The sequence below is a fragment of the Paramormyrops kingsleyae genome, chromosome 9 (assembly GCF_048594095.1).
Source record: "Paramormyrops kingsleyae isolate MSU_618 chromosome 9, PKINGS_0.4, whole genome shotgun sequence".
Taxonomy (NCBI): Eukaryota; Metazoa; Chordata; class Actinopteri; order Osteoglossiformes; family Mormyridae; genus Paramormyrops; species Paramormyrops kingsleyae.
This window is the reverse complement of record NC_132805.1, coordinates 21174755-21202449: the sequence shown is the minus strand read 5'-3', so window position 1 is coordinate 21202449 and position 27695 is coordinate 21174755. Positions and strand designations below refer to the sequence as shown.

Here is a 27695-nt window from a genome sequence, read left to right as displayed (position 1 = left end):
GAGGTATGTTTGGGATCATTGTCTTGCTGGAAAGTCCAATGATCACCAAGGTGCAATTTGTCAACAGAAGGCATCACATTTCTCGTTAAAATGGCCTGGTATTTCTGGGAATCCATGATGCCAGGTACACGATCAAGATTCCCAGTTCCTGCCGCAGAAAAACAACCCCAAATCATCAATGACCCACCTCCATGCTTGACCGTGGGGATGGTATTCTTCTGGTCAAAAGCCTGGCCTTTTGCACGCCAGACATAGCACTGGTCCATATGTTCCAGTTTGGTTTCATCAGTCCAAAACTCTGGAGTTTTATCCAAATTCCTCCTGGCATATTCAAGTCGACTTTTGACATTCCTTGAGGATCAAGAGTGGAGTGTGTTTTGGAGTCTGGCCATGAAGTCCTTGTTTATTCAGTGCACGTCTTATAGTGGCCACTGAAGCACTTGTACCAGCCTTCATCAGGTCATCCTGTAGGTGTCTTGCAGTCACACAGGGGTTTCTCTTAGTTGTCCTGACTAAGTTGCTAAGGGCCCTTGATGAAATTTTGGGCTTTCTTCCACGGCCAGCCAGGTTTGCCGCTGTTCCATGAGATTAAAACTTCCTTATTATGCTCCCAATGGTATCTCTTGCAATGTTAAATGTTTTGGAAATCATCTTATACCCAAGGCCCTTCAGGTGTGATGAAATAATCACCTCTCTGAGCTTTTGTGGAAACTCCATTGTCTTTCCCATGATTGCAACTCACCTTGAATACCTTCATGGGTGGGCTTTATATATGCATCACAGCTGAAGCAAATGAAGGATCATTATAGAGTTCCCAAAGGCTTAATTATGTTTAAACTCCACTTCTAGCCATAAAAACCTGCAGAAAGCTTTATAAAACAACAATATTGTATGGGGTGGAATAATATTGACCTGTTAACAAAATATACTGTTACACACTAATGCTACATCATTCTTTTTCTCTGTTGATTTTATGTTTCACTCAACCCATAAAGATGTCATCCAAAGCAGAATCTTGCATTTTGACACTAAATGAGAAATCCTTAAAATTTTGGGGGGGCTGAATGTGTATGTGTGTGTGTGTATGTGTATGTATATGTGTATATATATATATATATATATAAAAATATATGATGGCTGTCAAAATTAACGAGTTAACGCGGATTAATCCATCATCATGATTAATGACTCAAAATCCCTGAAATGTCTCTGTCAACCCATTTCGGGCAGTTTTGGTGCGTTCCATTTGCCCTCAGAACTCGTATTCTGAGTCAGATTCTGAGTTTTGAAGCCAGAAGTGACGACATGCGCACTCCTGTTTCTCTGAGATCCGAGAAATATCTCGGAGCAGCACAGAGGATCCCGAGTTCAGAATCCAAGATGGCTGCGCCCTTTATCAACAGAAGGGAAAGTTGTAGTTTTATACTGTTTAAAATTAAATTCAAAAATTAAATTTTAATTAATTATTATTTAATGCTGATTATTAACCAATTGTTATGCCGAATGGTCGGCTCCTCCAAACTCAATTGCGGTATCCCCGTAAGTCTGTTAATGTGAGACTTAAATGGGATAAGAACATAAGAACATAAGAACTATACAAACGAGAGGAGGCCATTCGGCCCATCGAGCTCGCTTGGGGAGAACTTAACTAATAGCTCAGAGTTGTTAAAATCTTATCTAGCTCTGATTTAAAGGAACCCAAGGATTCAGCTTGCACTACGTTATCAGGAAGACTATTCCATACTCTGACTACACGCTGTGTAAAGAAGTGCTTCCTTAAATCCAGTTTGAAATGTTCTCCCGCTAATTTCCACCTATGGCCACGAGTTCTTGTATTTGAACTAATGCTGAAGTAACTATTCGGTTGAACAGCATCCAAACCTGTTAGAATCTTATAGACCTGGATCATGTCCCCCCTCAGTCTCCTTTGCTTGAGGCTGAACAGATTTAGCTCAAATAACCTTTCCTCGTATGACATTCCTCTAAGACCAGGAATCATTCTTGTGGCCCTACGCTGCACCTTTTCTAAGGCCGCTATGTCCTTTTTAAGATATGGTGACCAAACCTGTACACAATATTCTAGGTGAGGTCTCACCAAGGAATTGTATAATCTTAGCATTACCTCCCTTGACTTAAACTCCACACACCTGGAGATGTACCCCAACATCCTATTGGCCTTTTTTATTGCTTCCCCACACTGGCGAGAATGAGACATGGAAGCATCAACATACACACCAAGGTCTTTCTCATAATCAGCTACCTTTATTTCAGTAGGTCCCATAAAATACCTGTACTTTATATTTCTGCTCCCTACATGGAGTACCTTACATTTGTCTATGTTAAATTTCATCTGCCAGGTGTCAGCCCAGTCACTAATTAAATTAAGATCCCGCTGTAGCTGCTGAGCCGCTAGTTCAGTATCTGCTACACCACCCACCTTGGTGTCATCTGCAAATTTCACCAGTTTACTGTATATATTGGTGTCTATATCATTTATGTAAATTAGGAACAAAAGTGGTCCTAAAATTGAACCCTGCGGTACCCCACTATGAACGCAGGCCCACTGTGACATCGAGCCTCTTATAACTACTCGCTGCTTCCTATCCGTTAACCAGTTATCAATCCAAGTCGCTACAGTTCCTAAAATACCTGTCGCTTTGAGTTTAAGTGAGAGCCTCTTGTGGGGAACAACATCAAAAGCCTTTTGGAAATCTAAATAGATGACATCATAGGCCTTCTTATCATCAACTTCCTGAGTAGCTTCCTCAAAAAACTCCAACAGATTTGTTAAACAGGATCTACCTCTCCTAAATCCATGCTGGCTATCCCTCAAAATGTTATTTGAGTCCAGGTAATCTACCATTTTCTCTTTGATTATAGCCTCCATAACTTTACCAGTTATACAAGTTAGACTGATTGGCCTATAGTTTGACAAATTACTTCTATCCCCTTTTTTGAAAATGGGCGTTATGTTGGCATGCTTCCAATCAGAAGGTACCACACCTTCAGATAAGGATTTTTGAAACAGTAATGTTAAGGGTCGGCAAATAATATCCCTCATCTCTTTTAACACTATAGGTAAGATGCCATCAGGGCCCTGTGATTTATTTATTTTGAGCTTAGCTAGGCTTTGCAAAACATCAGCTTCAGTTATATATATATTAGTTATAAACGATGTTGAATTAGTAATAAGAACTGGTAAGTTACTAGTGTCCTCGACAGTGAATACCCGTGCAAAACTATCATTGAACTCATTTACTATGTCAATGTCGTTTTCAATTATAAGACCCTTACTATCCTGCAGATTAGTAATTTCAGCTTTTAGAGCTCTTTTAGAGTTAAAATACTGGAAGAAACTTTTAACGTCATCCTTAGCCTCCAATGCGATCTTCCTTTCGACATTCCTTTTAGCTCGTCTAATGTCATTTTTTAATTCAGCCTGTAGATTTAGATACTCTTGCTTTATTATGTCATCATCAGTTATTTTCCATCTCTGGAACAAAGCCCTTTTCCTCCTTACTTTATACTTTATGTCCCTATTAAACCACCTAGGTTGCAATTTCCTAGATTTATTCTTGCTAGAAACAGGTATGAAGTCCTCTTGTACTTGCAATAATGTGCTTTTAAAAAATTCCCATGCCTCTTCAACAGTTTTGTTATTTAACTCCATCCAGTTCACGGTTTCTAGTTTTAATCTCATACAATTGAAGTTAGCCTTCCTAACATTATATATTTTTGATTTGGACTTTGCTCTTCGGGCACTAAACTTAACCTCAAATTTAACCATGTTATGATCGCTACTGTCAAGTGGTTCTAAAACATCTAATTTACCAATCCTGTCCTGGTTATTAGACAAAACAAGATCAAGAATGGCATCTCCCCTGGTAGGGGTGTTAACAAACTGAGTAAAAAAACAATCCTGTACTAATTCCACCATCTCAAGTTCATTTTCAGAAGAGCCAGCAACAATGTCCCACTGTATCCCCGGTAGATTAAAATCACCCATAACTACCACATCATTTTTATTGCTCATAATCCTAATATCACTGTATTTGGAGGATGGGCTCCCCCTTTGAGTCTGGTCCCTCCCAAGGTTTCTTCCTTCTAGGGAGTTTTTCCTTGCCACTGTCGCCTATGGCTTACTCACTGGGGGCTTTGGGTGGGGATGCTGTAAAGCGCTTTGGGACAATGTAATGTTGTGACAATGCGCTATACAAAAATAAATTTGTTGTTGTTGTTGATTCACTAATTACCAGTATCGCTTAGTAACCTGGGTTTGGAGGCTCGTCCAGCGAGCTGCATCACCAGGTAATGTAAACAATTGGTAGTGAAGCTACCCTCATGGCTGATGAGAGAGAGTCTCGCGATATTTCTGGCAAGTTTGAGGTTTCAGGACTTGTAGCCAGATCGCACCTTGGCAGGGACTATTGTGAGCACTCCATGAACGGAGGCTGAAGTTGTGTAAAAGACATGCATTTATTCCTAACTAACACTACAACTAACATAAGACAGACATTACACTTAACACAAACAACAAACACGAAATAATGGAATAGAAACAAAAAATGTAATTATGGAAATGCAATGACCGGATTTAAATGAGTAACAAAAAAGGGAAAATAGGGAAATAATGTTCTGCAAAGCAAGCACAGTTTGTGGAAACACACAGCATAGCAGGTTAACAGAACAGCTTAGGTTGTTAGAATGAATGAAGGAAGTTGGTTTACTTGGTTGCAGATTGGGGGGGGGGTCTTGGCAGTTGGTGGCAGAGGCTGATGAGCTGACACTCAGGAAGGTGCGGCGTTTGGTGCAGTGGAGTGGAGCCCCTTGGATTATCTCTCCTTGTGAAGCTTTGCCTTGGTTGGAGTTCTCTGTCCAGCTGGGCCTTCATTGGCAAGCTTCAGGAGGGCTTCTTGCGGGCTTCTCTTCTCCTGGGCTGATGTTCTCTGCCTCTCTTTGGGCTGTTGTTTTTTTTTGCTACTCCCCTGGCTTTGTTCTGAGTTGCCAGGTTTTATAGTCTAAAGTTCATGAATAGGGATGACCACGAATTCAAAACCTGAACCAATGGTTGACCATCCATTTGGCGGGCTTTCGGAGGGGATGTCTGTAACAATCGGGGGATTGATGACCAGACTGATTCCCCCTTTACTGATGATTTTCATTAAGCTGTAGTAACTTTTGATACATACTCTTTTATGGTAACCACTGACCAGATTTGGAATCAGGAGTGATTTTCCATCAGTTTGATACCAAACATGCCATACCAGCCTAGTGGTTCACACCTCATACCATCTGTTTTAATTAATTAACAATTACTTACATAATGTATGTTACTGACTCACATCAGTATACGGCATAGGTGTTTTGGGTTGCATCTCAACAGATGTTATACTTTGGATAAATTACACACATTAAGCACATTAAATGACATTCACATTCAAACAGCACATCTTATCCTTAGATAGGCGTGGCCATTGGTTTGTGGTAATACTAATTTAAGTTGCACATCTGGGAACAACATATTTTGGTTGGTGTGGCTTATCCCAATTGATCGTCTCCAAAATGGATAATGTACACCTTAATTCAGTTCTTTTAACATAGCATGTTAGAACAAAGAACGCTTGCTAACAGACCAAGATCACATAAGGGCCACCGAGGAATATGGAGGAAAAGGGGGTTGTTAAACAAAGAAAGAAGAATCTTTGAAAGTTAGGACACACTAAGATACCTGGTTAGACTATTCAATTTTCAAAATTCTTCTCGTATAACCATGAGGACATATATGCAGTGGTAGCTATACCTATTTATTTATCGAAATTTATATAAGTGTTCAAGTGTAAAGGGGTAAAATAGGTGATACCCCGTGAACATGGTTATAACGGTGGCACACAAAACACTAAGATTGTCTAAGGACACATACAAACATAACCTATCTGTATATTGAAACTAGTAGTCATGAGTAAATCAATATACACTCACCTAAAGTATTATTAGGAACACCTGTTCAATTTCTCATTAATGCAATTATCTAATCAACCAATCACATGGCAGTTGCTTCAATGCATTTAGGGGTGTGGTCCTGGTCAAGACAATCTCCTGAACTCCAAACTGAATGTCAGAATGGGAAAGAAAGGTGATTTAAGCAATTTTGAGTGTGGCATGGTTGTTGGTGCCAGACGGGCTGGTCTGAGTATTTCACAGTCTGCTCAGTTACTGGGATTTTCACGCACAACCATTTCTAGGGTTTACAAAGAATGGTGTGCAAAGGGAAAAACATCCAGTATGTGGCAGTCCTGTGGGCGAAAATGCGTTGTTGATGCTAGAGGTCAGAGAATGGGCCGACTGATTCAAGCTGATAGAAGAGCAACTTTGACTGAAATAACCACTCGTTACAACCGAGGTATGCAGCAAAGCATTTGTGAAGCCACAACACGCACAACCTTGAGGCAGATGGGCTACAACAACAGAAGACCCCACCGGGTACCACTCATCTCCACTACAAATAGGAAAAAGAGGCTACATTTTGCACGAGCTCACCAAAATTGGACAGTTGAAGACTGGAAAAATGTTGCCTGGTCTGATGAGTCTCGATTTCTGTTGAGACATTCAAATGGTAGAGTCAGAATTTGGCGTAAACAGAATGAGAACATGGATCCATCATGCCTTGTTACCACTGTGCAGGCTGGTGGTGCTGGTGTAATGGTGTGGGGGATGTTTTCTTGGCACACTTTAGACCCCTTAGTGCCAATTGGGCATCGTTTAAATGCCACGGCCTACCTGAGCATTGTTTCTGACCATGTCCATCCCTTTATGACCACCATGTACCCATCCTCTAATGGCTACTTCCAGCAGGATAATGCACCATGTCACAAAGCTCGAATCATTTCAAATTGGTTTCTTGAACATGACAATGAGTTCACTGTACTAAAATGGCCCCCACAGTCACCAGATCTCAACCCAATAGAGCATCTTTGGGATGTGGTGGAACGGGAGCTTCGTGCCCTGGATGTGCATCCCACAAATCTCCATCAACTGCAAGATGCTATCCTATCAATATGGGCCAACATTTCTAAAGAATGCTTTCAGTACCTTGTTGAATCAATGCCACGTAGAATTAAGGCAGTTCTGAAGGCGAAAGGGGGTCAAACACCGTATTAGTATAGATAAAATCAAAGAATAGAGCATCTTTGGGATGTGGTTGGAATGTTCTTGGCTCTCAGCGGAGGCGGACGCACTTCTCTCCCTCTCCCTCCCCTTATCTTCCCTGCTTTGCTTCTCACATCTCGTCTAGTCTACTGTCTTACTGTCTATACTCGAGAGACCCTCTCAGCCCTGCTCTTCAAAACTAAGGAAATTATAGATTTGATCAACTGGTCTCTCAATGCAATTGACACCATCTTCTCGCAGAGGAGCGCAGGTTCGGGGGAACCTGACTGTCCTGCAGGGACGTACGCAGCTGGCTACACGATGGACGGATGGGAGAAGTGGAGGGTTGTGTGTCTGGCAGCTCTTTCCGTGGAGGACATCGAAGATATCTACCTATTCGGAACCTTGATAACAGGTCTTATGCTGATTGGATTAGGCATCGCCCTGGTTTATCGGAAATTGAAGAAAACGGTGACAGCCGCTCAAAGCCCCACTAGGCTGGCCAAATTGATTGATGGTCTTGGCAGAGCTGTTGGCGCTCAGACTATGGCTATAGATCGCAAACTGGATAACATCACAGTGTCAAATGACCGCAGATTTGATTACATCACCGTGACTATGGACCGCAGATTGGATAACATCACGGAGGAGCTCAAGGCTTTGCACAGGATTTTAGACGGCGGAGACCAGCGTGGACATTAGAGGAGCTGCGAAATTACAGCTTCTCGCACAAAAACCCAAACAACCCTATTCTATCTTCTTCTGGCTCCCCCCTAATCAGCAAGGGCCTTGGCCAAGGCCGCTGCTGTATTCAACAACTCCCCCAGAAGACCAAGGCGGTGAGACTCTCTTGCATTCCTTTACCCAAACCACAAAGGACACCCTCCCCCAATCCAACGCCTTCGCCGCTTCATACCCCCAGAGTGGACAGGTGGGTCTGTTGACTGGCGCTGACTTCGTTGACTGGCGCCGGTCAGGATGGCTGTTGTCTATGCTGGACTACCTCCAACTCCCCATTCCCCACCCCTGTTGCAAGTCACGAGTCTGTTCTTAGGTGTGGTGACCATGTGCTTATGTTGCTGAGGTGTTTTTTTCTGTTCCTACATTATACTCCCTATTGGAGTACAGTATGGGGGCTGTTTTTTTATTCGCCTCGCGTTTCCTAATGTAATTAGGAAAAATTTCTCTTTTCTTCTATATCCCCTGTCTACCTGACCTGTCTAACCCCTGTAATGTTTGTATGTGTATGGTCGGGTAGATCGGGACAAATTTCATTTCACTGCATGTTGTACCTGTACGTCTGTGCATGTGACAAATAAAGCAACCTTGAACCTTGAACCTTGAATGTGGTGGAACGGGAGCTTCGTGCCCTGGATGTGCATCCCACAAATCTCCATCAACTGCAAGATGCTATCCTATCAATATGGGCCAACATTTCTAAAGAATGCTTTCAGCACCTTGTTGAATCAATGCCACGTAGAATTAAGGCAGTTCTGAAGGCGAAAGGGGGGTAAAACACCGTATTAGTATGGTGTTCCTAATAATCCTTTAGGTGAGTGTACAGGGTATACAAAAGCCAAACTTAAAAGAAACTTTCTTTAGGGTGTTGGTCTGTTGGGTGAGTGGTATGTAAGGCAGGATGTCTGGGGAGGGGGTTGTGTGCCAAGTCGAGGGATCTCTGTGAGACGACTGCACTTTGCAGCCCAACGTCCGGCAAAAGGCCGTCACCGAAACCCAAAAATAAAATTAAAAAAAATCCAATAATGATGGTAATACTCGCAGAGGTGTTAAGTGACAGGAGATAATTTAATTACAGCGCTCAAGAGGTGGGAAAAGTCCCATCAGAAAACAAAGCCAAAGCTATACACAACGTAATGAAATAACGCTACAAAAAAAAAGGAAACAACCAGATAAATGTATGTACACGCAAGTTACTTATATATCGCCCCCGGCACCACCATTGCACGGTCGCTCGCCCGGTAATAAACAAAACCTGCTCTCCCATACTGGTTTGGGGCTTCCTTTAATAGTCAAACCCCGCCCCCTCAGGACAAACCAAGCGTAACAAACAGAAAAGGGAAATATGGAATGATAAGTATATACATTTCGACACATCCGGACATCCACTTCATGCTTCTTTGGTTTAGTCATCGTGGACTTAAATAACATACACAAATAACAAACAACACAAACTAAACACAAAAATTCATACTTACCTTTCCGACAAACAATGGACGAGTCGGCTTCCGGTTGCTTTGCGCCGGCGCATCGTACCTCTGGCACTATATCGCCAGGCCGCCAGGTTTCACTCGGGTTGGCCGGCCGATGGTAGGACAGCAACGCGAAAGACCGACAACAACCCTGAACCCCGGTAAATAGACAAAATACGAAACAAAAGGACAGACAGCTTAATATGTGTGTGCATTGCTATGCACGGCGTGGATTACTGTTGGGGAATGGAGTGGATATGTTTGGGGTTATGTGAAACCAGTATGCAATGGCATGCATGTGCACCCGCATCGCCTCAACACGGGGATTATGGAGGAGGAGTGAGGCAAGACGTGGTATGTGTATGGTGTAAGTGCTGTGCAAACCACCAGGGACAGGTCACCTTGTGACAGCCTCCCTTGTTATCTGTGTGTGTGTGTTTGTTTAAGTGTGTTTGTGTGTGGGGGGTCATTAACCCCCCTTTGGTGTCAATGTGTACCTCTTGTACCAGGCTAGGCCTTGTCTCAGGCCACCTGGATTTTAAGCCCTGTGACATGTGCATGTGTGATCCTACACACTATACCGTCCAACTTATCTGTGGACGTGTTGCTACGGTGTTTTATACGTAAAGCACCGCGCGTAATGTGTTATCAACTGATATTGATAACAATGGCACTTAACCAGGCTAGAATTGGATTTCATGATTAGTCATATTATTTGTCGGATTTATGGTAGTAGGGCTAATTGTAAGTGAACGAAGATAAAGACCATTTAAACTGAGGTACCTTAAATCCGACAAGTTGTCCGGCTAAGCAAAAAAATCTTGCTTTTTGATATGGGTCCATGGTATTGCACTTCTGTGGCAGATGTAATGCATCTGACTCGTGTTCAAGATGTTCAATAACCATGTTAAGTATATATACATTCCCTTTTTTCTTGAGTCTGTTTGCTCATGCAAAATGAAATGCGATTAATATAGATTAAAATGAATGATATTTAATCGTGATTAATCTAAATTAATCCACAGCAACCCTGTGATTAATCTGATTAAAAAGTTTGACAGCACGATGCCGTTTCTATCCAAACTGCAATAAGCGCCGTACCAATTTTTTGTCAAAACGTGATATGTACTCTCGACCAATCGGAATTCAGTGAGCGTGCGACTTAATCAAACTTGGCGGCGCTCTGAGGCGATGGAGTTTTGTTGCGATCTTGTTTAGTGTCCTCTTCAAAATGAGTGCTTTAAACCCTTTTGATGGCATCGATGAGCCAGTGAGACCTTAAGCTGGAGGTAGAAAATGCCGACTAGACAAAGAAAACCACAAAAAACAACAAAAAAAGAAGGTTCGTCACTCAGGTGGTGCATTAATTAATACCTACTGTGGGATGTCAACACAAGGCTGCTGCGACCGGTCTCTGTCAAGCCGAGAAGCTGTCACCGGATTATTTGTTTTATGTGGTGGACGATATTGAAACGTGAAATTGCCAATATTTATTTTATTTTACTATTTAGTTTATGTTACTATTCATTTTATTTATTTAATGCATTTGCACTTATTTTGATTTATATTCATTTATTGTATGAGTCCCTGATGTCATATGTTGCATGTTCACACATAACACACATAAACAATCAACTTTTAGGAAATAAATGGATGGATTTATAGCGTTATGGAAAAGGATGGATGGATTTATAGTTTTTTGGGGAAAAAAAAAACTTTGAATTTATAATCAACAATACTGTTGTTTGATTTAACAATCATTGTTCAACATGTTTAGACTGAGCCAACAAACCATTTTAACAGGATAAATTAAATATTAACAAAATGTGTGGGTCTAGGTAAAAAATGTCATTTTCCAGAAAACTATAATAATGGATTGATGCTGTTTTGGAAAAGAGCTCTTCATATATATATAGCTTCACAGCACGGCTTGGAGTGCATCTGGCCACTTAAACCAGTTACTACACCTTTGACGTATGGTCTTAACAGCTGGACATTTCAGAGCTAACCACTGATGGTGGCTTGGGTCATATATAACCAAAATATTTAATAGCAGTAGGATTAGGCGAAGTCTAATTTTTATATTGTCCAGACATTACATCCAGGTGCACAGTATTTTGATTGCAGTGTAAAAAAATAACGCTACTCCGGTGAAAATTATGTCTAATTATGTCAAATGTATAAGTGGAGTTGTGTATTAACCCTTTCATAGTTCATTTATAATGTGCGTGTAGGAATCGATAAGTGGAACTCTAATTCAAATATCTTTCCAAATTAAGAACCGGTTCTAATATGGAACTATTTTCAATACCCAACCCTAATCTTTATTGACCTTGGGACAGTGCCATCTAGCAAAGAAACAGTGTGTGGTGAAAGTTTACATTGGATGCACCATAGAAGGGGCATTTCTCTTCAGAAATGAATTGCTGGAGCAGTTTGCTAGGACCTTCAATGGTCATCTCCCTGTGGTATCTTCCCCAAGTCAGCTTAGCCTATTATTATTAGAAAAACCTTTTCCATGCTTCAACCAAGGTGTTGTGTGGTTCAGTGAATTTGGCCTCAGTGCCTATGACTAGGGCTGAATGATTTATTGATTTTAAATCGAAATCGCGATTTGAAACAATATGTTTAGAAATTGCAATGGCTGCAATTTACGGTATGCAATATAGAGCACGTCTGACCCAGGGTTTAAAGCTCATGAGAACATTTTCACAAATTCATGCCATTCTCCTTATGTGACAGTCTTACTAAATAGGAAATGCCGTGCTATTCGTGCCAGTCATGCCCACCAGTCAGAAGTGGCCAAAAGAGCCCACAAACAGCAATCACATGAAACCCAAGGAAAACGTTACCATTCTGCTTTACACACTGCAACCCAACCCCATTATTGGGTTAAATGAAATTGGCGCTTTACACCTTAAATTGACATTTGCATTCAGCTGTTTAATCTCCTTGGTGTTAACCCTGAGTTTGAATTTAGCTCAGTATTTTATGTAACACTAACAGGTACTAAATCTGCATCAGTACAGCACTGGACAATAGACATACCTTTCTTACTGTAATGTAGCGTAATATCATTCTGGTTTGAACAAGTTTCTGAGACATGGAATCAAATTTTTTCTTTCTTTTTTGCACATTTTCCCAGGGGGAAGCGTAATGCTAAGCAGATTTAGAGTTGCTTGTGTGCTTTATCTTGATCTTAAATCCACACTGGGACATCATGACGTAAGTGTATTTCCTTTTAGTTGTGGTTTTAGGTGAAGATTCTCTTCCCTCAGATTTACATCCCAGCATAATATTAAATACTTGTTAAGAAAAAAAGGCAACACTTGAAAAGAGACAATTGTTTTTCAAAGTCACCGAGATCTCTTCTTTAATTAATTCTAGCCAAAATGATGGGAAACTGCTCCTGCCAAAGTGCAAGAATAATATTTTTTTCAGTTGATGGCCTCTGTTGGCACTGCATTAATCAATGAAGGTTGCGTGGCCTGCGTCTAGCACTGGAGACTAATGATTGCAATTAGTGCTCATTTGGCACAGGGTTGCCAGGTCATTGTACTGAGTAACTTGAGGTTCTTTTCCTCCTGTTCTTTACAGGGATCTGAAGGGTGTAGTGGTGATGCTAAGTGAAGAGGGCCAACTGCAGTGCTCCTATATGGGTAGCGACCCATCCTTTTTTATCGCTCCGAAAGCAGAAGCACGGGAAATCAACTATGATGATGTGAATAATGAAATGAAAACTTTACAGAAGACAATCAAGGAGGCTACCAAGATGCAAGGTGATCAGCAGCGTTTGTGGATGGCATGGAGGGGGAATTCTGCCCATCCCATAACAGCTTCCTGTGAATGGAGATCAGTATCCCCAGGATTTAGCAATTCTGCATCACAGTAATTCATGCAAAATCAAGTAAACCACACAATATTTGCAAGAGCTTGCAGTTTTTCAAATTTACCACAGCTTTTCTGCAAGAAATGGCCAAATCCACTGACCGCTTGTATATACTGTGTATGTGTGTGTGTGTGTGTGTAAGACTGGGCCAATGGTTCTTGAATTAAAAAAATATTCCATATGTCTCCTGAACTCGCAATTTGCCAATTATTGGCATTTTCAGAAACACACATATTGAAAATTTTGAGAAATGCTGTTATAATTACAAAAATTTCAGCAAAATTCCTTAGAGCCTGACAGGATATACTATGCTTAATTTTGCATATTTTGTTTCCAAAGTAGTTTGCCTCATTCAGCTTACTTTCGATTTTACCTTCTTTCAAACCTGGGCACTGAGATCTTTTATAAATTAGACACTGTTGACAAACTGTGTACTTGTAGTGCATATTTCTCTGCCTGATTGGCTTTGTTAATAAATTTTACCTGCTGAGATTACTGTACCGACACAAGACTATTTGTTTATGTTGTAAGGCAGTAGTTCCCAACCTATTTTGGCTTAAGTACCCCAAGGCCTTTTCTGTACATCTTAGGTACCCCTTCATCCACACCACACCGATATGATTCCAAATATGTTCATTTAAACCAACATCAAAAGGAAAATTCTGAAAACGAGACTAATACTTATAATATTAGGGCTGTCAGATGACTAATTTTGTTAGTTGTGATTATTTGCATAAACAATGGTTAATCGTATATTCAGTCACATTATAATTAGTATATTCGGGCTGTGAGCTGAATTATTAATCACAGGGTATTCTGTGATTGATCATACCTAACATTGAAACTTATAATCATGAATATGTACACATTGAATTCCCAAATTAATGTAGAATTAAAACAAAGGGAGTTTTTGGCCACAACCATATCAATATTCTATAATTTTTTTAAAGTTAGTTTGAAACACACAACTATAAAACTTAATTTTCAAAATTGTCAACTTGTATTACATCAAATAAGCAAAAGGATTCCATCAAATCCAGGGAAAGAGCTACTGAGATGCCTTTTATCAATGCCTGAAATATTAGGTTATGATACACAGATGCCATTTTAGTACTGCTTCCAGTTTTGGGGCAAAAGATTGTTCCAGGTTATGACTATATCATGCAATGATCTCAGGGGTAGCCAGGCCGAAGTAGCCTATATACTCAAACTGGTGGTACTGGAGTCTTTAATGATGAAAGATAGGATGCAGCTGAGGACTGAGCACAGTTTTCTACTTTAGACCTGCCGATATGTCAGGAGGTATTGCAGGATTTAACTTTTTCTTTAGCAGGTCAAAGTTAACATTTGAAGTATTTATGTACAGCTATTACGTCTATTGATTGTTACTGAGGAAAAGGTGTAAAAATAGGTGTAAAAGTGTAATGCAATGCTAATAATAGTGATTACAGTCCCCTAAGGTATCCTCTTTTCAAACATAGCAACATTTCAGTTCTTAGGTTTGACACTCCCACCTCAACAAACCAGGATAAGAGACCAACAAGATGTTTTGCAATAAAACATGTTATATTACAAAACAACGCTAATATAATTAATTGGCACAGCACTGTCTCTCTGCCTATTTGCAGACATCCTTCCCAAGACAAGCCTTGAGGACCAGCTGAAAGTCACAGCCTCAGTCTCTGCCAGCATGGATGCCATTTCTGTATGTGAGCCCTTCGTTGCAGCAGACAAACTCACCAACACAGTTCTCTTTCTCTTACTCAGCTTTTCACACTGCATGTGAGCAGTTGTCACCTCTTGCACCTACTGCTAGTTTCCTGCAGCTGCCCACTGTAACTACAATTTTTACTAATGTTTTAGAGCATCTGAAATATACATAAATTGCATAAAAGCACAAGATTGCATAAAGAAAAGCCAATTCTTTTGTTCTTGTTATTTATTTTTTTTTTTTTTTGGGGGGGGGTATATTCTGGTCCACACAACTTAAATGAAATTAAATAATGAATTATAAATAAAATGGCCTCCCCATCATAATTCCTTTATCACAAAATGAGCATTCTAAATTAAATCAGGAAGAATGTTATGTAAATAAATAACTAGTAAGGTGGATTTTCAAGCCCATTTAGGTTCAACTGTGGAACTGGATGTGTTTTTGAACCTAGGAGGACCCTAAATTCTTTGTTGTTCTTCACCACATTTGGGATGAATAGTGAACAGATATGTTTAGTTTTGTCTGATATCTCATCTAGTGGCGGCACAGTGACTCAGTAGCAGCACTGTTGCCTCACACCTCTGTGTTTGGTGGTTTGAGCCCTGCCCCCACTCACTGTGTGTGGGTTTTGCATGTTTTCATTTATTTTCCTCCAAGTGCTCTTCTTTCATTCCTCAATCTAAGGATGTAAGGTAGGGGCAGATTGATCAGAGATTTCTTAAGTTTAACCATCACCATTTTTAGATGAAAAAAGAGTTTGTTTTTGGAAGTTAAGCAGCTCTCCTCAAAACTGCCAGGATTCCGCGGACCAATGAAATACTGGCCACGGACCGGTGTTGGGGGGCCTTTTACGCTACCGTAATGGACTGATATTGCACCCAGAGTGTTCTCCTGCTCCCTGTGCTACCTAGTCTGCCCCTGCCCCCCAACTCTGTGCAACAGAAGGAGCACCCTCTGGGGTTGACGGCATCGTTGGCGATGCCGCGTATCTCTCTTGTGTATTTCAGTTCATAACTTGCTGAAATCTTATTGTAGAAACATGGAATAAAACGCTGACTAAATCTTATTTTCAAAACCCCCATTGTCGGAAGTATTAAAGTTTTTAAAATTAGGTTAAATAGGCAGAAAAGTAAACCATGTCATCTTTCTTTGTTTTAACTGCATCAGGGGCGTGTAGTACCGTCCTCACGTGAAGATCGCTATTCGCATTCTAAATAGCCGCATTACCACGTATTCAAATCGCATTCGCATGGTAATTTGATGAACAACGCAATAGTAAAACGCGATCCAGATACATCCCCATCAGTGCCATAAAAGTTTGGGGGGGGGATGTGCACATGAGAGCTACATATTCAATGATGAAGACCAGAATTAGTGTCATGAGTTTTTTCTTATTTATTTATCCAAGTGAATGTTGCAACTACACCATTTAGTCACCAAAACGCATATGGACAATACAATGACCGGACTGGGGAAAGAAACTGAAACGCGGACTAAATACAGAGGACTAATGACAACAACCAGAAACAGTTGAGACACACGGGGATTCCACACGGGGTTAACAAGGGGGCGTGGTACACGGAAGGAGCGGACGATCGGGGCAGGACACATTGTTTGGACATATTTATTTTCTTACTTTAAAAATTACTGTTTTGATAAATGTGCTTAGATGTGTTTAGTACAGTATATGCTCTTCTTGTTTTATCCGGTTGATTTTGTGTTTAAATGCTAAAAAAAACATATTTAGGTGTAATTTTTTTGGGGCCGAGAATCAATTAATTGGTTTTCCATTATTTCTTATGGGGAAAATTCAATCAAAACTCGAACTTTTTAGGATTCAATCCGGATTTCTGAACGGATTAAGTTTGAGTTCTGAGGTACCACTGTATATAAGAAATAATTTATTTGCCATGAATTAAGTTTATGATATTGAAAGAAATGTGTTATCATGCCCCAGTCAGTGAATGTGTGTTCCCTACCCCTAGATCCCAGAGGATTAAACATTAAAATTAATTTAATTCAACTGCCATTTGGTAACAGTGACAACAGAGACTCTTTCTGAGCCATCATTCCAACTTGGCATTATTAGTAATATGTTAAAGTCTGACAATTCTTACTTATTTTAATTTTACATAGATGTCTTCATCTTTTACGTTAAAAGCTGTATTTAATGTAGGGTCCTGCTGTCACAGCAAATCGGGGAAGCAGGAGCGGGGAGACGGAGAATCAGGGAATATGTGGTTTATTAGGAAACAATCCTGACCAGGGCACAAGAAACATGCAACGTCAATATACTCAAACATGGACTGAAATACACAAGACCAATTAACAGCAACAAGCAAAAGCTGGTAAACACGGGGATTCCACATGAGGTAGATGAGACAAACCATGGGAAACATAGGGGCACCAGCAATGGAAACACAGTACCTGGGAACACTAAAGGGGACAATGGAGGGACAACACCAGGTGACAAACTCACAGGAGGCACAAAGGGACCAGAAGGGAACTCAGGCTCAGAGCGACAGGGAGCAAACACAGGGGGCACAAAGGCAGGAGGCGAAGAGGCAAAGGGCGGGGGAAAACGGCGAACCTCGCCGTGTGAGCTGCGGAAGCCGCAGGGGCAGCACAGGTGACCGCGAGGTTGGAGCCGAAGGGACCCTCGGCGACCACGAGGCAGGAGCCGAAGGGGACACCAAAGGGGGCGAGGAGGAAGGTGCAGGCGACCAAGGAGGCACTGCAGGGGGACCCGCAGATGACCACCGAGCCAGAGCCAGGTGGACCGCAGATGGCCGCCGAGCCGGAGCTGGAGGAACTGCAGGCGACCGCCGAGCCGAAGCCAGGGGGACAGAAGGCGAGCCAGGGGGCAGGGCGGGCAGTACCCGACCCTGACGCAGGTGTCCTCTCCCTATCTAGGAGACAGAGAGGCGGGGACCCGGCCTGGATTTGCCATGCTGGGATGGTCGTGGAGGAGTCACTCCAAAGTGGGCCACCGGGGAAGTCAGGGTGATATCCGAGGGGTCCCACTTGAGCTCCTCCTCCAACTCCATTAAGGAGGGAGGAGCGGTGGTCTGGCAATCTGGGACTTCCTCGGTGACAGGAACTGGGGTCATGGAAACAGAGGGTTCCGGGGATCTGGAACCACGGGGGGGCGGAGCCGCCGGAGGGTCAGGAACCACGGGGGGTGGAGCTGCCGGCACAGGAACCACAGGGGGAGGAGCGGGCACCGCCTTTTTAAGGAGCTTTGGGATCCGCAGGATGGCATCCTCCATTGACCTGGTCCCTTTAAATACCAGGTGCATCCCTAAAAAGGGGCAGGCTGCTGACGCTGGTAACGAAGTGGCGGATGGACAAGCTTCGGGCTTGTGCTCAGGCGAGGTGATGGCGGTGATGTCATGCGTGAACACCGCCGGGTTCAGAATCGGGACGACACACAGCAGGGCAGGCAGTGGAGACCGAGACAGCCCCTAAGAAGAGCTCCGGCGTCTCTTCCCATCTTCTGCTTTTCCGCTTTTTCTTTCCACGTCCAGTTCTGCCAGAGGACTGTGAGGCAAGCCACAAGCTGTGGCCACCTGCTTTAAATTAGCCTCTGCCACCCTGCATCTCAGCCGCTGCAGGTTTTCACGCAGCTCTATGAGGTGCACATCTTCGAACAGGGATATCTCCTCAAGAATATCCCTTGTCCGGAAAGCAAGGGCTCGCATCACAGGCTCGCCCCTTAACTCGGGCTGCTCGAGCCAATGCAGAGCCTCATTCACGAGACCGAGGTATTGCTCCTCAGATCAGGTTAGGCATCTTCGGTTGGAGTCCTGTCATTCTGTCACAGCAAACCAGGGAAGCTGGAGCGGGGAGACGGAGAATCAGGGAATACGGGGTTTATTAGGAAACAATCCTAACCAGGGTACAAGAAAACATGCAACGTCAATGACAGGACTAGGGAAACATACTCGAACATGGACTGAAATACACAGAACTAATTAACAGCAACAAACAACAGCTGGTAAACATGGGGATAACACACTAGGTAGTTGAGGGGGGGTGGCACACGGGAGGATCGGACAAGTGGGGCATGACACCTGCACTGTTAATGCATTTGTATTTTCTGTATTCTGCTGGAGTTCTTTCACATGAAACTGCTTTGAGTTTGTCATGCTTTGAGTGTTAAATCTAATTGTTGTTTCACTGCTTCCATTTTTGAGCAGTTATAGTTAGTATGTGTAATTGAAATACCTTTGTTTAACTGTTTGCTATGGCCTTTAAATAACATTGTCACTGTAGGGGAACCGTCCACTGGCCCAATGGCGGAATCCAATTGGGCAGCCGAAGGCTTGAAATGTGTGTGGATCCTTCCGAGCACTCCTGTAAAGTTACTTACTCGTTTTAGGTAAAGACCAAATTATATCTGTCTCCAATTTAATTAAAGATCTTTATGGCAATTTTAATCATGACATTTCTGTTATTTAGATTACTCATGGGCTGTGCCTTCTATTGCTGAACTCCCACTAATCCCGGACAGTGGGGTATACCGGATTCGCCTCGGCCGAATCCGTGGATCTGCTATGTAGGTTTAGAAGTTGGGAAATCACTACAATGTAATACAGTGCCAGCCTAGATACCCTTCAGGACGCCTCAGAGGCTTTGCTGACACTTGCAGAATCTGAGCTAGTGAGGGCCACAGAGGTTAAGCCGGTGTTTGCCATAACCCAGCATGTGCGCACCTCAGAGGCTGAGTCGGACTTTATGCCATAACCCAGCGTGTGCGTGCCTCAGAGGCTGAGCCGGTCTTTTACCGTAACTCAACTTGGGCAGTCGCATCGGGTCTCGGAGAAACGGGGTCGAGTCACAGGCTGCGAGAGAGTGCTAGAATAACCCCAGTCTCTGCGAAACATGCAGAGGTTAACAAAGTCAGACAGCCAAGAAGTAATCAAAAACACAGTTTATTCACAATTAATATATAACACATCAAATTGGTGCACTGCTGACCTCAGCTCGGGATGTTGTGGGTCAGTGGATGGAATACTTCGAAGAAGACCTCAATCCCACCGACACGCCTTCCAATGAGGAAGCAGAGTCTGGGGACTTGGGGGTGGACTCGCCTATCTCTGGGGCAGAGGTCGCAGAGGTGGTTAAAAAGCTCCTCAGTGGCCGGGCCCCAGGGGTGGATGAGATCCGCCCGGAGTTCCTCAAGGCTCTGGATGTTGCGGGGCTGTCTTGGTTGACACGCATCTGCGACATTGCGTGGACATCGGGGGCGGTGCCTCTGGATTGGCAGACCGGGGTGGTGGTCCCCCTCTTCAAGAAGGGGATCGGAGGGTGTGTTCCAACTATAGGGGGATCACACTCCTCAGCCTCCCTGGTAAGGTCTATTCGGGGGTGCTGGAGAGAAGTGTCCGTCGGATAGTCGAACCTCGGATTCAGGAGGACCAGTGTGTTTTTCGCCCTGGCCGTGGAGCAGTGGACCAGCTCCTATGGGTGTCCGCGGGGTTTTAAAAAGTATTAAAAGGTAGTAAATCACATAAGCAAAAATTAAAGCCATTAAAAGGTATTACACGCAAATTTACGAGGTATTAAATTTTAGATTTTTTTTTAGCTACAAATTGTCCATTTGTGTTTTAAAGTTTATCTGCTAAATTTCTCGCAAATTATTTTAAATGTGGATCAGCTCATTCCTTCATTCATAGATGATGGTCATATGCTGACGTCATATTCGGTGGTCGAGCGACGTCTTAAACAGTTTGCGCGCTGAAGTACATGTTGGCTGCTTACACTCAGAAAAGCTAAGTCATAGTCATCATGGGTAAGTGCAAATTTGCTCGTAAGTGGTTAGAGGACCCAGCGTTTAAGGACTATGGAAGTAAATTAATGACAAAAGTCGTTGATGAAAAAAAACACGTTGAATTACACTTATCGAATAAAAACGCATTGCATTAATGACACTTTGAATTTTTGGGGACTGTAATTTAATATGTGCATACATTTAAACATTGAACATTTCAACTGAAAACATTTCAATCGTAATTTCATTGCTTAAATATTCAGTACAAAAATATTCGGCTTCCAAAATTCAGTTCCAAAAGATACGTATTTTAAAGTGCGTGTTTATAATTCAACCACATGAATTAAGTTAATTTAATTTCGCCTCAAAATAAATTTCAAAAGAACAAATTCAGTTGAAAATATTCCATGTGTTTTATTCGCATCTTTATTATTCAAGCAGTAACATTCAGTCCTCTTATTTCTGCTTTACAATATTCAGTCCCGTTATTTTCGCTGTTTCAAATACGCTGCCACAATTTCAGTGGTTTAAAATACGATCCGAAATTCAACCCTCTACATCCGGGACTAGCAGGATGAGCCATAGATTGCCGATAGAGTTCTCTTTGGGAACTGCGATCAAAATGGAGCAAGCGATCAGTACAAGTACTGATTGACTTGGCAGCAGATTTTTATTGATTGTGTTATTTATGTTTCTTGTCGTTTACTGGTCAATACGATAACTTATTGCAACCCCAAGTAGTAGGTTTTTATGTAAGTAATTCGCTAGCTGCATTAATTATCACCAAACTTATCTTGCTAACGTAAGATGCCTGCAGGCAACTACAAGGTTTACACACCAAGAGTTTAAATCAGCGTGATAAATTTATGATAATGACAGTCAGCGCTCTCTTTTTGCATATGCGATGAACAACTCATAAATCAGGAATGCATGGATGAGAGCAGTTGGTCAACTGGAGCAAATCGACAAACTCATTGAAGAAAAAGCCAAACAATTAAGGCACTTGCCACGAATAGCCTAGTGGATAAAGATATGGACTTGTGACTGAAGAAGTTAAATGCAAGATGTTTTCAAAATCACAGTCACTAAATTTATTCTGTTGACCCATGTTCCCTATTTAAATTCTGTTGTACAGGCCAAAATTGTGTAACATTATAAATCTTTAAATCAGTTTGAAACTTGTTTAAAAACGGTTGCAACTCAATGCCGTGCGGGTTTTAAAAAATATTGAGAAAGTATTAAAAAAGGTATTAAAAAGTGTTAAATTTAACCTCTGGATTTCTGTATATACCCTGTATACTTTCGGCAGTGCCCTTAGGGTGCATGGGAGTTTGCCCAACCAGTCTACATGTGCTTTGTGGACTTGGAGAAGGCATTCGACCGCGTCCCTCGGGGAGTCCTGTGGGGAGTACTCCGGGAGTATAGGGTGCCGGGCTGCCTTATAAGGGCTGTTCAGTCCCTGTACAACCGGTGTCAGAGCTTAGTCCGCATTGCCAGCAGTAAGTTGGACTCGTTCCCGGTGAGGGTTGGACTCTGCCAGGGCTGGCCTTTATCACCGATTCTGTTCATAACTTTTATGGACAGAATTTCTAGGTGAATTGAAGGTGTCCAGTTTGGTGACCTCAGGATTAGGTCTCTGCTTTTTGCAGATGATGTGGTTCATCAGACCGTGACCTTCGGCTCTCACTGGAACTGTTCACAGCCGAGTGTGAAGCGGCTCGAATGAAAATCAGCACCTCCAAATCCGAGACCATGGTTCTCAGCCGGAAAAGGGTGGAGTGCTCTCTCCGGGTCAGGGAGGAGGTCCTTCCCCAAGTGGAGGAGTTTAAGTATCTTGGGGTCTTGTTCACGAGTGAGGGAAGGATGGAACGGGAGATCGACAGGTGGATCGGTGCGGCGTCAGCAGTGATGCGGGCGCTGCATCAGTCTGTCATGGTGAAGAAGGAGCTGAGCCAAAAGGCAAAGCTCTCGATTTACCAGTCGATCTACGTTCCTACCCTCACCTATGGTCACGAGCTGTTGCTGGATATCAGAAGGCTCATTAGAATTTATCGAGGAAGTGCTACTTACTGTTCTGTGCATGACAACATTTTTAGGAAACTTACCCCTGTTTAACACATAATACTCTGGACAATGGTAATATTTGCAAAAAATATTTGCACTATGGTGCTTTTGGGATATGCTCCGCTTTTTTTGTTACACAAAATGGTTCGTTGAACTACAGTAATAATGGTCAATACTCTGCTAACTAGCAAATTAAGTAAAAAGTAGATGTACAATAGGGGGGCAGCGTGTGGCTCAGTTTGGTTCAAACCCAGCCTCAGCACATCTGCGGGTCCTTGAGCAAGACCCTCAACCCCCAGCTCCCTGGGCACCGCTACAGGTGGCTGCCCTTCGCGGACACCTTGTTGAGGGAGGCGTAAAAAGAATTTCCCCACAGGGATTAATAAATTATTATTATTATTATTATTATTATTTCAATATATTGCTTAACATATCAGATATTGGTTGATATTTGTTAAAACTCAGGATATCAACATTTATCTGATGAGTCAGTTTTGGCCGGACAATATTTAAACTTTCATTAACTCATTCATCACTTATAAGAGGCCTCAAAGTATTGGCCCTTGACAAGTTTATAATGAATTATTAAATCTGGCCCATAGATTGTGCCATAGATTCATTTTCTAGAGAATAAAAGACAATTTAACGTTCTTCCACTAATCTGGGTTTACACTTATCAGCGATATTAAACAAAAATATATCACTAATCACTATCGCTCAAAAAAGTGGTCAATCAGGGGGTGCTTCCTTATTTGTTTGTTTCTGTACAATTCAGTTGTTGGTCTTTTTGATAGTTTACACTGGCTTGTTCTCCTTGTGAATAAAAATAGTTTTTGATGATTCTACTTTCTTTGTATGCATCTTTGTATTCCTAAAACATTTCAGGATGGGGAAATCAAACAAAAGTTCAGCCTCTCTTTCCAAATTTTAAGTTCATGTTCAGTGTGTCATCCTGCAAAGTTCTTATTTTGAGACCTTTGTTACACTTTCCATTAAATCTTTCCACAACCAAATCCTCTATTTTTATCAACAACAACAAACATTATTAATCAATCAGTCAGTTGTCTGGTAACCAAGTTCCTGAGTGAGCAGAATAGGCTTAAAGGATAATTAACAGAGCCGTGGAAACAATGTGCTTCCCATGATGGTTAGTCATTCTACTGCTCTTTTCTACTTGAGCTCTGAATTATTAGATAACAGTGCCTTTGTTATCTAATAATAGAACTGACTCTAACAACAGTTTTCATCTTGTCCACAGCGTGCCTTGCTTCCAGAAATTGCTGACATCCCAGTACCCTCAGTTACTGTAAAGGTAGGGCTGCTGGGGTCTTCTACTCTTCCTCATTTTTTATGGAATAGGATTCGTACCAGCATCTATACTTTGGGTGTCCCTGAGAATGGAAGTTCCTGTTCTTCATTTTCCAGATCCAATTGATGAGCCATTTGTCAGTGCAGAGCCCCAAGCTGAGTGTGTGCGTGCAACCTCCTTTGGCAGTGACCCAGGAGCAGTTTGTACTGGATTCCATGGGTGAGTGACTACGTGTGTGACAGTCTATGTCCTGCCAGTGATTGTGCATGTACACTCCTGGGCAAAAGAATGGACCAGGGATTATTGTTGTGCAATATGGGTTTGGCCCATTTTTTTGTACTAATTGCTATATGCATTAGGAGTGTAACAGTATACAAAACTCAGGGTTCAGTACAAACCTCAGTTTTGGGTTTTTGGTTCAGTGCAATTTTGGTGCAGCCGGAAAAAACAATTTGTTTTGAAATCAGGTATCATTATAATTGGAAACACAAATGCAGTTAGAAACAGTTGTTAATCAAAGTCAATGCGTATGAGGACAAAACCATATAGAGACACTTATTTGCACATTGTATAAATAAATATGTAAAATGAAGTAATCAAAAATATAACCATCATAATGAACTAAATCCTGTGTTCACTGCCACGAAGTATTGTTGCATGTTAATAGTGATAAATATTTTTAGCCTGATTTGAATTTCTTGGCAAAAATGCCTCAAATGCACAGGGGAGAATAACTTTCATCGGTCATATGCACACTCGGATGTATCAAATGAATTACGTACCCTCCCGGACAATTTGAGGGCACCACAAACTACTGAGATTTTTAAAAAGGACTTAAAACATTTCTTTTTAGCAGAACTTATCACTTTTGATTAACCTTGCAGGTTGTCACATATTTTTATGTTGCTTTTTGCTATGATGTATTTATTTTGTCACACTTTGAGATTTGTTTCAAATGTAAAGTGTGTTACAAATAAAATGTATTATTAAGGGTCCAAAGCACGTAGTGCATTGGAACCTTATTGTTTTTCTTAGGATTTTTCTCTTTTATTATTATTATTATTTTCCTGCCCTAAAACTTGAATGCCCAGCCTAAACCGTAAGTCCTACGCCGACCAAACTTGGTAGGTTGATTGCAATTCCTACCCGCTACTCAGTTTGTCCGACCCGTCCGACTCAGCCAGGCGCCCCCCAACACGTTTTGGTCGATATCTCCTGTCCTGTTTGTCCTACAATCGAAATTCTTTTTTTCTGCTGATACAGACAGCCATGCCCTACGAAAAAGTCAATGGGAACTATGAAGCTCCGCCTACTTAGATTTTTTGCTAATTTGCAAATCTTACTTTTTCCTTAAAGTCCTAGCTTGTCCTACCAAATCAGACAAATGAGGTGTCAAACGAATCAGAACTCTGAGCTGATCACGAATTTAAAAAAAAATTCCGACATTTGTCTATTGTATGGCCATTAGCCACGCCCAAACAATATCCAAATTTGGCCCATTTTGCTCTGACTGCTATAACTTGGCCGTGACATATACTAGGACCCAGCCTGAGGACAGACACGTACAATGGCAGTCATAAATCATAAAAGATTGTCCACCATTAGCCAATCAAAATCAAGCAGCCATTTGACAGGATTATCGATGAGCAATCAAAAGCAAAACCAAATTTGGCTGGTACATTCGGCCTCTGACCCTCTGCAAACCCTGTAAAGGACAACTCACTCGGCCAGATGGGGGCGCTACAGTGCCCCCATTTGCATTTCTGCCTACTTCTACAGAACTATCAAGCATACCGTTGAAATTGATTGCCAATCCAATTCACTATGTCGTGCCAAATCCAAGCACATATTGAACTTGGTTATACATCATTGCCTTTTTGCATGACTTATATTTGTCTGAAAACAGGCTTTTTCGTTAACCTCCTATGATTTTCACCTCACCTACATAAATCTGGTGTCATTCAAATCAGGAGACAGTCCATTTAAAGATTTAGAGAAAAAAACTTAAACTTTCGGTAAGGTACGGCCAAAAGCCACACCAAGACCCTACTGGTGCCACGTCCATTTCAATCAGACAGCTATAGCTCAGCCTTGCTTCAGCCAATCATTACCAAATTTGTCTCACTAATGTAGGGCTGTACCATAGACAGACCCTCCAATTCGTGTCGATCGGTCAAACAGGAGCGCTACAGCCACTGGTTATATACACTCACCTAAAGGATTATTAGGAACACCATACTAATACGGTGTTTGACCCCCTTTTGCCTTCAGAACTGCCTTAATTCTACGTGGCATTGATTCAACAAGGTGCTGAAAGCATTCTTTAGAAATGTTGGCCCATATTGATAGGATAGCATCTTGCAGTTGATGGAGATTTGTGGGATGCACATCCAGGGCACGAAGCTCCCGTTCCACCACATCCCAAAGATGCTCTATTGGGTTGAGATCTGGTGACTGTGGGGGCCATTTTAGTACAGTGAACTCATTGTCATGTTCAAGAAACCAATCTGAAATGATTCGAGCTTTGTGACATGGTGCATTATCCTGCTGGAAGTAGCCATCAGAGGATGGGTACATGGTGGTCATAAAGGGATGGACATTGTCAGAAACAATGCTCAGGTAGGCCGTGGCATTTAAACGATGCCCAATTGGCACTAAGGGGCCTAAAGTGTGCCAGGAAAACATCCCCCACACCATTACACCACCACCACCAGCCTGCACAGTGGTAACAAGGCATGATGGATCCATGTTCTCATTCTGTTTACGCCAAATTCTGACTCTACCATTTGAATGTCTCAACAGAAATCGAGACTCATCAGACCAGGCAACATTTTTCCAGTCTTCAACTGTCCAATTTTGGTGAGCTCGTGCAAATTGTAGCCTGTTTTTCCTATTTGTAGTGGAGATGAGTGGTACCCGGTGGGGTCTTCTGCTGTTGTAGCCCATCCGCCTCAAGGTTGTGCGTGTTGTGGCTTCACAAATGCTTTGCTGCATACCTCGGTTGTAACGAGTGGTTATTTCAGTCAAAGTTGCTCTTCTATCAGCTTGAATCAGTCGGCCCATTCTCCTCTGACCTCTAGCATCAACAAGGCATTTTCGCCCACAGGACTGCCGCATCCTGGATGTTTTTCCCTTTGCACACCATTCTTTGTAAACCCTAGAAATGGTTGTGCGTGAAAATCCCAGTAACTGAGCAGATTGTGAAATACTCAGACCGGCCCGTCTGGCACCAACAACCATGCCACGCTCAAAATTGCTTAAATCACCTTTCTTTCCCATTCTGACATTCAGTTTGGAGTTCAGGAGATTGTCTTGACCAGGACCACACCCCTAAATGCATTGAAGCAACTGCCATGTGATTGGTTGATTAGATAATTGCATTAACTCTTTCACTGTCGCCCTCTAGTGGTACGGATGCATACGTCCAAATTTTCAATAACAAAAAAAATTGACGTTCAATAAAAGAAACAAATGTATCAAATCAACCAAAAACGGCTTGTTACACTACAAAAAACCTTTCAGATAATATCTGTAGAAAGTTGCGCAATTTTTCTGCCATGGTTTTTTTGTAACAAGTAAAAATAAAATGA

General features: G+C 42.0%; 1 protein-coding gene across 4 annotated transcripts in view; it reads left to right on the top strand.

The window, feature by feature from the left end:
• The window catches only part of bbs9 (Bardet-Biedl syndrome 9), a 328841-nt gene that overhangs the window by 91970 nt on the left and 209176 nt on the right, over positions 1 to 27695 (top strand). For all 4 annotated transcript variants that reach the window (XM_072716502.1, XM_072716505.1, XM_072716504.1 and 1 more), the window contains 4 exons: positions 12954 to 13135; positions 14874 to 14950; positions 24055 to 24108; positions 24222 to 24324. In XM_072716502.1, coding sequence (XP_072572603.1) covers positions 12954 to 13135; positions 14874 to 14950; positions 24055 to 24108; positions 24222 to 24324 — 416 coding nt within the window. The remainder of the gene's footprint in view (positions 1 to 12953; positions 13136 to 14873; positions 14951 to 24054; positions 24109 to 24221; positions 24325 to 27695) is intronic.